The sequence below is a fragment of the Rhodamnia argentea genome, chromosome 8 (genome assembly GCF_020921035.1).
Source record: "Rhodamnia argentea isolate NSW1041297 chromosome 8, ASM2092103v1, whole genome shotgun sequence".
Taxonomy (NCBI): domain Eukaryota; kingdom Viridiplantae; phylum Streptophyta; class Magnoliopsida; order Myrtales; family Myrtaceae; genus Rhodamnia; species Rhodamnia argentea.
The window spans coordinates 12,128,187-12,139,050 of NC_063157.1; the positions used below are offsets into that span (position 1 = coordinate 12,128,187).

The window sequence follows — 10,864 nt, forward strand, 5'->3', positions numbered from 1 at the left end:
CTTATCCACATCAACTTCTAATCGCCTCATTCCCAAGTAAGCAGGGGGCCCCACCCCTCCGTCTTTCTTTCACGCCCGCCTTTGGCATTTTCCGAATTTCCACAATTACCCCTCAATGCTTCCGCCAACTGCCCTTACAGACCATGGGCAGTTCCGTCATCTCGACCATCTCAGACCACGAGGCCCCCACGTTGGCGGCCGGAGAGCCTCCCCCCTCCAAATCCCGACCCTGCCCCGCTGGAGACCCCCGCAAACCGCCGCAGCCGCAAGGGTAATACGGTCATTTCGCGGGCGGAATTGCTGTCGGACCATCTCAGTCAATGAATAATCGACAAAACGGAAGAGAAAAAAAAAATACCAAAAAGAGAAGAACGTGAGTGATCCGCGCAAAAAAGCACCCAAAAGGAGGCTGCCGAAAGAGAGAGAGAGAGAGAGAGAGAGAGAGGGAGGGAGGAGAGAGAAGTGCCTTTGAAGACGTTATCGGACTCCAAGGCCTCAACTCGCCGGAATTCAGAGCCCCTGTTCGCGTCCGTCACTTTAGAGTGAAGAGCGAGAGAGAGAGGGCAAGCGAGCGAGCGCGTCTTGTCGGTCTCTCTTCCGATTTCGAGAAGCCACGGGGGGGTTTTTCCAATTTCGTGCTTCGTGTCGCGCTGGGGTTGGGATTTCCAGGGGGGTAATTGGGTTAGGGTTTCTGGTGTCTCTGGGTGTTGGGCTAATTGGGCAATTCTTGCGTGGCTTATGAATTTGAAGTCGCGATCCGGTGAGTTCGGCTGCGTTTCTGCTGCTGTGGGGATTGCGCGGGTGGCAGTGTTGTGATGTTCACTCCGCAGAGGAAGGTGTGGTCGGGGTGGACTCTCACGCCCCCGAGCCAGGCCCCGAAGAGCGGATCCGGGTCGGGCCCGAACCCTAGCGCTGATGGGAAGGGGAAGAGTATTGTTCCTGCTGAGCCTGTGACGCCTCTTCTGGGTTCGAATGGGATGGTCGTGGAGGGAGGCGATTCAGTGGACAAGGTTTCGCTGCTCGAAAAGGAGGTTGGTGGATAATTCCGGTTGTTTCGCATGTTGTTTTTCACTTTCTGCAAGTTTGCGCTTGTCCTTTGGGAACTGGCAGTGCCTTGTGAAGTTGAAGCATTTGCTTTTTTTTTTTTTTCTTTTTCTAGTGTTTTGCTGTATTTCACCAATCTTGTCTAGTCTTGACGCGTGAAGGATGTTCCTCAGTGATTGACAGATTGTTCCTTTGTTCTGTATCATTAGCCACTGGTACCTTGTTCTTGATTCAGGATGAAAATGGTTTTTTTTTTTCTGTGGTCGTATGTGGGCATATTCTACTATGGTGGTGCAGTATTTCACATGCATATGCAGTTGTTCGTACCATTAGTTCTACTTGAGCTGAGCTAGTTTGCTAATCCTAGGAGAGTTTCGATTCGGAACATTGGTCTTGTATATGCTAGTCCACCTGTCTAGATGTCATGGACTCAACTCTATCTAACTTCAAGGTATATATCTGCCTGTCTAACTGTCAACTAAGGCAGTCTTAACTCTCAGCCAACTTAGAGATGTGATAATCTAGGAATTCATACTAGAATTGTGGCAAGCTCAGTCGGTCATATGAGTAGAAAACGGTTGAGGAATGTCAGTTACTTGATGAGAATGAAGATTGTTGAAACAATGTCAAATATAACAAGAAAGCTTTTGTCTGGGGGAAAGGGGTGCCAATAGGATTTTCAAAAAATAATGGGTTTTGCATCTCCGGCCAAAATCAGTGAGAGGGATAGAGAGATGGCAGGGAGGGTCTCCAAAGATCTATTTGTTCAGAAAGTAGTTTATTTGTTAGATGTAAAAGGATCAAGTTCCTTAAGTGCATGCAACTTGACTGGAGTAGTGAAAATTGATTGAATGGTATAATTGGCATCTTCATATAAGGGACTTTGCAATTAGCCACGGGTTCCATTGCATGAGAAATTGATTGCCTTCGAGAGTATGTAGGTGTAGATAAACAATGCTTGCTGACAAGTGGGGGAAGGTTACATGACCCACCTTTAGTCGTGTACTAAAGATTTACTGTGATCATCTCTAGAATTGAGTAAACTCAAGTTTCTTTTGCAACTCAGTTGTTGGATTTTATATAAAATCCATTTCTATGTCAATTTTCTGCAACCTTTGGTTAAAATTTCTGGCCATTCTATGCCTATTTGTACATATTCTCTTGTTTAAAAGTGATTATCAGCCATGAAAGTTATGGTGTATAGGATATGCTGCTCATCTCAAATCATGGCATGTTGCTCTAGTTCCATGTCTTTAGCCTTTCTAATTATTGCATTTTGGGAATGCATTAATGTTGAGAACCTTTCCATTTTCTAATCTTTGGTCCAGCTTTTTGAGTACCAATATAATATGGGGCTTCTCTTGATTGAGAAAAAAGAGTGGGCTTCCAAGCATGAAGAGCTAAGACGAGCATTGGAGGAAATAAAGGATGCTCTCAAACGCGAGCAAACAGCTCATTTGATTGCTATGTCAGATGTTGAAAAACGAGAAGATGACTTGAGAAAAGCTCTTGGTGTCGAGAAGCAGTGCGTGACTGATGTAAGATCTCCATTGTCATGTTACTTTACCTTCCTTTTCAGTTTAAAAAATGTACGTTTGAACTTTTTCTATATCTATGATTGCAAAATAGATGGCATGAGTTCAGGGGCAATGCTAGCAAGCATTTTTACTTTCTTCCCTTTGTTTGACTTGATTGCCTCAAAATCGCAAACTCAATGTCAAGATAATGGTGCTTTTCTTAAATAACTCCTCTCTTTGCCATGGGTGGGAATCTACCTAAATCTGACCACCTCTTACTAGTTGGTTTCACAAAAGCTACTTTGATGTATCATAGCAAAATATTTCTTTGTCTCTTTTCAACTTTGAAGATGTTATCCTTTTCTCTAACCATAAGAGATAACATCAGCATGTGGCCTTCAAAATAGGGATTTTGATATCCTCCCCATTATTTCTAGTTTATGCATATCGTGTTGTAGTTGCACTTTGATCATATAATTGACCATAATTTAGTTATTATGTTTGTGTCAGTATCTAGAAGTTTGCCTGGAATGTAATTGTATACCCACAATATGAATGTTTACATAACTATAGCTATCCTTATATGAAATTTACCTTGTAGCACAATTTGGATGGTGAACTTTACAAATTAACAATGTAGAAGAGAAGGATCCGATGTAGTTTTACATGCAAAATATCTTTGTTCATTTACAACTTGCAACTCAGTTTTAATGCCTTGAACTTTGTGTTTGTGGAAGTGACGAGAAAAAATGATAAAGTAGTATTTAGATATGGGAGGAAGGTTTGTGTGATAGTTAGCATTTGCCTAAATTGATGAAAAAGCAATCATGCATGGGTCAAGGCTAGTATTAGATGAAGAAAATGGTTTGTATGTGCAATACCCAGGTTTTATTTGTTAGAAAAAATCACGTCTTCCGCCAGCCCCCAGTTCCTCGTCCAAAGTGGACAGAACTTTTATTTGCAGTGAGATTAACTTACATGTATTTGGTTATACTTTTGTTGCATGATGGATGATGTTAGAATGAAAATACCCGGTAATCATTGTTCCTTTTCTTGGGGTTGTTGGTTGCAGCTGGAGAAGGCCTTGCGTGAGATGCGTGCAGAATATGCTGAAATTAAATTTACAGCTGATTCAAAATTAGCCGAAGCAAATGCTTTGGCTGCAAGCATTGAGGAAAAATCTCTGGAAGTAGAGGCTAAGTTGCACGCTGCAGATGCCAAACTTGCTGAAATAAGCCGAAAGAATTCAGAGATTGCGAGGAAATCGCAAGATGTGGATGCTAGAGAAGCTTCTTTTCGAAGAGAGCGATTATCGTTCATTACAGAGTATGTCCAAAGCATTTGCATTGCTAATTTCACATGGTTCATTGTAGCTATTTTTAGACTGTGGTTGTAGCTTTTGCCATTTAATGTTGCTCGTACTGTCGTCTTCTATGATAAATGAGCTCGTTGCAAATTTTCTCAGGCGTGAAGTACATGAAACCACTTTGTCCAAGCAGAGGGAGGACTTGCAAGAATGGGAAAGAAAATTGCGTGACGGAGAGGAAAGGTTGGGAGATAGACTTAGGGTTCTGAACCAAAGAGAGGAAATGGCAAATGAGAAGGACAAGATATATAAGCAAAAAGAGAAGGATCTTGAGGGAGCACAAAAGACGATAGAAGAAGGTAATCTAACATTGTCGAGAAAGGAGGAAGATATGAGCACCAGGCTGGCAAATTTAAAGTTGAAAGAGAAGGCAAGCCTTTCTGATGCTGATCACTTTAGATGTCAATGATTGGATTGTTCTAATCTAATGTATTCTTTTTGGCTGCAGGAATTTGAAACATTGAGAAAGAACCTAGAAATTAAAGAGAAGCAGTTGGTTGCTACAGAAGAAAAGCTCAATGCCAGAGAAAGAGTAAGTTCTTGAAATTCGGAGATTTGCATTTACCTAGTATTTGCTGGTTAATAGATGTCTTGATGACTTACTTATCATGGGAGTAACACGAGGATAATATGTTCTACATAACTATTTGCAGTGCGACCTTTTTTTGATCCTTGCATTATGTATCTACTAATGGTCAGGTTGTGGTTCTTTATAACGTTGCGTCTTTGCACACTGCGAGATTTTCTACCTCTCCAGTAGTGACTCACCCCTCCTTGCCCGTGCTCCCCAAAACGAAAATAAATAAAAAGGAATTGCTAATTATTATGGTGTGATGTGATGTGATGGGCTCAATCAGTCTTGTCAGACTTACGGAGACCTGTGTATCATTGTAAAGATATGCAAGAAATATTATTCTTTCAGTCGCTTAAATCATCAAATTTCTTTGGCAACTTAAATTATCTTCCAGAGATTCTTAAGATTGACACTTCTCATTCTTGGCCCTTTTCAGGATGAAATTCAAAAGCTTGTTGATGAGCATGCTCGTGTTTTGGATGTGAAGAAAGATGAATTTGAGTTGGAACTTGAACAAAAGAGGAAAAAATTCGATGAGGACTTAGAAAGAAAAGGATTTGACGTACAGAAGAAGGAAGCTGAAATTAAGCACAAAGAGGATAAACTTGTGAAAAGAGAACAAGCAGTGGATAAGAAAAACGAGAAGCTCAAGGAGAAGGAGGATGACCTTCAATTGAAGTTGAAAGATCTCAAGGAAAGGGAGAAATCTCTCAAGTCTGAGGAAAATAATTTGGAAACTCAGAAGAAATCGGTTGCTGTTGAGAAGGAGGAGTTGCTCAGCTTTAGGGCTGCTCTTGAGAGGGTAAGAGTGGAAAATGAAGAACAGTTGGTGAAGATTCGCATGGAGAAGGATCAACTGAAAGTGAGTGAAGAAGAAAGATCAGAATTTGTGCATTTGCAGTCTGAATTGAAGGAAGAAAGAGAGACGTGTAGGCTTCACAAGGAGCTTCTTTTGAAGGAAGCTGAGGACTTGAAGCAGCAAAAGGAAGCTTTTGAGAAGGAGTGGGATGAGCTTGATGAGAAAAGGACTCAGATTGAGAAAGAAAGGATGGATGCAGAGCGACAAAAAGAAAAATTTGAGAAGCTCAAACATAGTGAGGAGGAAAAATTGCAAAGGGACAAGATGGAGACGAATGAATACATAAAAAGGGAGCTGGAAGATCTTAAACTGGCTAAAGGATCATTTGAAGCCAGAATGGAGCATGAGACTTCAGTTCTTGCTGAGAAGGTGCAAAGTGAGAGAAGTCAAATGCTTCGTGATTTTGAGCTTCAGAAAAAGGAGCTTGAGACTAATATGCAGAATAAATGGGATGAGATGGAAAATAACTTGCATCGTAGAATCAAGTCATTTGAGGAAGAAAAGGAGAGAGAACTAAACAATATTAACTACCTGAGAGAAGTAGCGAGAAGAGAAATGGAAGAAATGAAACAGGAACGAGCAGAATTGCAAAAGGAAAGGGAAGAATTTGCTGCAAATAAGAAGCATCTGGAGGATGAACAAGTTGAAATCAGAAAAGACATTAATCAGCTTGTTGCACTTAGCAAAAAGTTGAAGGACCAGAGAGAGAAATTTATCGAGGAGAGAGATCGCTTTATTTCTTTTGCTAAGCAGCAGAGTAGCTGCAACACATGTGGGGAACTTACTCGTGAGTTTCTGCTTTCTGATCTACAATGCATATCTGAGATTGAGAATGCTGAGCTTTCTCAATCAAAGTTGGCCGAGGGTTATGTAAAGGAAGAGGCAAATATGACCTTTAATGCTTCTGGAAGGCCAAATACCGATACATCTCCAAATTTAGTTGGTTCAAGAACGCCTCTCTCCACTGGAACTGTGTCTTGGCTTCGAAAATGCACATCTAAGATATTTAGCTTCTCCCCTGGCAGAAAAACTGATTCCCATCCAGTTCAAGATTTGACTCGAGAGGGACATGTGCATGGTGATCATGTAAATGTCGAAGAACCTTCCAAAGCATATACTGAAAATGATGCTGAGCTCTCTTTTGCAGCAACAAGTGCTTCTTGTGATGTTGAGGGGCATCAGAGGGAGGATGAAGCTGGTCAAGATATTTCATACGATAGCAATGTCAACAGTAAGAGACAAGAAGTTGCTGAAGATTCTCAACCTTCTGATTTAAACAATGGTGTCCATCAGCCTCGCAGGAGGGGCAGAACAAGGGTTAACAGGACACGCACTATGAAAGAAGTTGTCAAAGATGCTAAAACTATACTTGGGAAAGGTTTTGGTTCAAATGAGACCGAGCAGGAGAATGGAAATGCGGAGGACTCGGCTCCTACAAATGCTGACAGTCGGGATGAACCCAGTCTTGCTGACGAAGGAAGACCAAGAAATCTCCGCAAGAGGGGTCGAGATAACACCACAGTGAGCGAGCATGATGCTGATGACACTGAAGGACATTCTGACAGTGTGAGGCTGGGCCAGCGAGGGAAAAGGCGGCAAAGAAATGCTGGTGCTGTTCAAGCTATGGGTGAACGGCGATATAATCTCCGACGGCCCAAAGGGTGGGTTTCTGATTCTGGTGTTTTCTGTATGTATTTGTGGCTCAGTTAATGCATGGAGTTCCTACGAACATGCGATTGCAGAATATATTTTTGCGGCTCATGGTATTATCATGTGATGTTATTTAAGAGATTGGTGGTTTGAAACATACTCAAGATCCCTATGTCGCTTGTTTATTTTTTATTATCAGTTTTCTCATGCTGCTATAGCAGTCGTATGTGTTTGTGCATTTTGACATCACAGCTGTTTTTCTTAATGTTTGACAGTGGGGTCAAGACCACTGCATCTGGCGTGTCAAATGACCTGAACAAGGACAAGAAGAAAGAAGCTGGTAGAGAAGTTGTAGAGGAGGAAATTCACTATGCCAAAGCTGTTCCTGCGTTTTCTGTTACAGTTGCTAGTGGAAATGGTGGAAATACACACTTTGTGCGTGTAAGTAATTGGTTCTCATGTCGTGTGTTTTGATTTTTGTGAATTATGATGAGTTGCTGTTCACTCTGTGTTTGTGTGGTACTAATTGTTTGGCTCTAGGAAAGCGTATTTATGTCTTGTCATTCTGCAGTGTGGCTCATTGGCAGATACACAAGATGGAGACGCCAATGGAACAAAGGAGATAGTCGAGGATATGGCATTGAGTGAGGAGGTGAATGGGACACCTGATAAGGGAGACAAACATGGCAACAGGAGCGAGTCCCTAGGAGTTGATGCTGTTGCACTTGATGAAGATGGGGATGACGATGAATGTGAGGACGAGCACCCAGGCGAAGTCTCTATGGGGAAGAAACTGTGGAATTTTCTCACGACCTAATCAGGTAGGATGATCTTCTGGTATCGGGAAGAAACCCCCAGGCTGCAATGTGGCCCCATCAGCTTCTTTAGATAATGCTGCTGGAGCTTCCCTGATGTGTAGTAGCCATTTATGTTAGTTCAGCGCAAAAGGTTTCTCTAGGTTTGGGGAGGAAAGGTTTGGCGCCCCTTTCATTTAGAAGGTCTCGGGATGTTCAGGGCTTTGATATTTTGACCAATTTTTTTCTTTTTGTTTAGGTGACCTATTGGCAGTGTTAATAATACTGCATGTCATGATGCTCTTGGTCTCTGGCTTCTCAATTGTTTGTATCAAATACCTGTAATTTTTCCCTATTCCCGCCACGTAGTGTGTAAAACCCATGGAATTTTTTTTCTTCTGGCCCCGTGTGCTTTGTTATTACCCCAAGAGCATGAATGTCCCGGTCTCGAATGCTGATCATGAGTAAAGACTTTCAACGGGACGTTAGCTTTGCTAGGGTATGTATGGTGGATGGATTGCTCTCTTTTGCGGGATGTGTTGCATGATGTGTTTCTCCTTTTGTTCTAACTCAAAGGTGTAGATATCTGTGATTAGACCTGTTCAATGGGCGGGCCGGTCGGGTTGGATCGAAAACAGTCCAATCCAAATTGAATCAATTTTCATCCCATTTTTTTTAATCCATTTTCATACGATATGAATCTAGGAAAACTCATTTCTTATAAGGGTATGTGCTTCGCAAAAAATTCCAGGAAAAGGGAAAATCTTTTTCAAGGAAAAGGGGTTTTTTTTTTTTGAGTGATATGTCATCGGAAACGATTTTCGGTATTTGGTTTTCATTTGGAAAATTATTTCAATCTCATAATTTTATTTGAGGTAAAAAAATTTGAAATTTTTTTTTGTTAAGTGTTTTTATTTTTTATGTTTCTATTTCTTTATTTTTCCATGGTTACCGGGCAAGCACAAGCTTGCCAAATCCAACAAGATTCGAGTTCTCGTCTTCGGCCTACGCCTATGGTTGGTCACCGTCGCTAAGGCTCGGTGAGCTATTGAGCGAAAGAAGAAAAATTCGAGAAGAGCAAATTTGGAAAGTGTTTTCACCTCTTTAAATTGGGGAATTTACTTTCAATAAAAAATTAAAGAAAATGCAAAATATAAAATAATAAATAATAAAATTCGAGAAGAGCAACTATGGAAAGTGTTTTCACCTATTTAAATTGGAGATATTTTCATTTGATCAGAAAGTGTTTTTGGTTTACTTATCATTTTCGTCGACCAAAAAAAAGCAGTGAAAGTTCGTAAAACGAATTTCTGCAAAATATTTTCGCTCAAACAAACACTCGAAGTTTCTAAAAAAAAAGTTATATTGCTAATACACTATGGATAATTTTTTATAATTTTATATATATATATATATATATGTGACTTTTTAGGAAAAATTCCATATAAGTACACGAAGTGTCCTATTTTTTTTAAATACGAACCTAAAGTGGTCTTTATTTCAAGTAGTAGCATGAAATGGCATGATAGTTTCAGACAAAAGCCAGAAGTGGTCATGACTATTTCAAATAAGGGTTTGACCTTATTGGTTAGCCTGCCAACTAAATACTTTGATCGGCCTGGCATTTTCGTAAAAATACCATTTCAACCTAATTTTTAGTTACATTAAATTAAAAATTAAAAAAACTAAAAGTTAAAAATAAAAAGAGGGAATACAAGCACCCTCCCGCCTATGGCCGCTAGCAACCCCGATGGCCATCTCCACCCACCGGCCATAGGCAAGAGGGCCTTGTGTTTCTTTTGTCTTTTTTTTTAACTTTTTTTAATGTTTTAAAAACAAAAAAAAGGAAAAAATAAATAAATAAATGAAGAAAATGCCCATAACCAACTAGTGAGTCACACCATTTTTTTAGATTGATATGAACACTTCAAGTTTGTATTTGAAACAAGATCCAATTCAAACCTTTATTTGGGAAAATGAGGATATTTCATGCATTTATTTGAAAAAACATCCATTTCAAGCATTTATTTGAAAAAATGATAGCACTTGCCCTTATTTGAAATTTTTTTCATTTTTATATTTTTCATTTTTTTCTTCTACGTCTAGTCAAGGGCTAATGACCATCATTGATTGCGAGCGAGGCCCGTGAAGTCCTCGTTGAACAAGTGGGGGTCTCAAACCGTGCAAGGGCCGCAAACCTATTGCCGGCTGTGGACAAGTGTCATGGCCCTTGACACACACACCGAATTTTGTAAAAAAAAATATTGAAAAGAAAGAAAAAGAAAAATCCACTTCAACTTGTTAGGTAATCTATTTATGACCCATTTAAGCTTTAAAAAAAAAAATTAAGGCAATTCATTTATAACCCGCACCATTGTATATGGGTTAAAGTATGGGTTACATACCCATTTAGCCACCTCTATTTACGATTTAAGATCTTGGATTTAAATTGCTAAAGAGTGTGTTATTTAATCATGCGTGCTTGGTTGATTTTGCGTATGATTTCGATTTCGTTGAAAAGAAACTACTTAACTTAGACTCTCTATTTCACAGAAAATGAGTGATATAAGAAACATTTCTTAAAAATTTCGCATGTATTACTTGAAATAATTAGTCAATGAAAAATATTTTTACTATAGATAATAATTTGTATCTAAACATTTGTATAAACGGTGAAAATATTTTCATTCATTCATTTTTGTCAATAATATCAATAATTATTTTTTGAAAAATACTTTACAAATTATTTATTTTTCACAAAATAAATGAAATGGAGATACAAATCTAGTGATTTTGAATACTCAGTTTTTGAAACAGTACTATACATTAATATGATCGTGATCATGGTCATGATCAAATTCAGTTACTATTCGCAATACTTTTGTGGCATGCAAAAAATAGCCGTTACAACTCAGAGCTGTACGGACAAGAAAAGTTCAAAATCCGTTGGACCTTCCATTCCGGGTTTCTCGGCCAATGGGATTTCTTTTATTGTTGTTTCCTTTGTTCGTTGACTTGATTTTGTCCGGTTTCCTCTTTGAAGTAGATATTAACTATGTA

General features: G+C 39.6%; 1 protein-coding gene across 1 annotated transcript; it reads left to right on the forward strand.

The window, feature by feature from the left end:
• Positions 1–398: 398 nt before the first annotated feature.
• Positions 399–8,200, forward strand: LOC115726536 (nuclear matrix constituent protein 1). Its single transcript, XM_030656450.2, has 8 exons — positions 399–1,031; positions 2,373–2,582; positions 3,634–3,887; positions 4,027–4,297; positions 4,376–4,459; positions 4,938–7,021; positions 7,286–7,451; positions 7,582–8,200. The coding sequence occupies exons 1-8, from the start codon at positions 816–818 to the stop codon at positions 7,825–7,827; spliced, it is 3,531 nt and encodes a 1,176-aa protein (XP_030512310.2). The 5' UTR covers positions 399–815; the 3' UTR covers positions 7,828–8,200.
• The last annotated feature ends 2,664 nt before the right edge of the window (positions 8,201–10,864 follow it).

Excerpts from the sequence above, each read along its gene's own strand:
- LOC115726536 (XM_030656450.2), top strand. The coding sequence starts at position 816 with ATGTTCACTCCGCAGAGGAAGGTGTGGTCGGGGTGGACTCTCACGCCC. Across the intron at positions 2,583-3,633 it reads AGAAGCAGTGCGTGACTGAT|CTGGAGAAGGCCTTGCGTGA; the intron begins GTAAGATCTCCA and ends TGTTGGTTGCAG. Across the intron at positions 4,460-4,937 it reads AGCTCAATGCCAGAGAAAGA|GATGAAATTCAAAAGCTTGT; the intron begins GTAAGTTCTTGA and ends GGCCCTTTTCAG.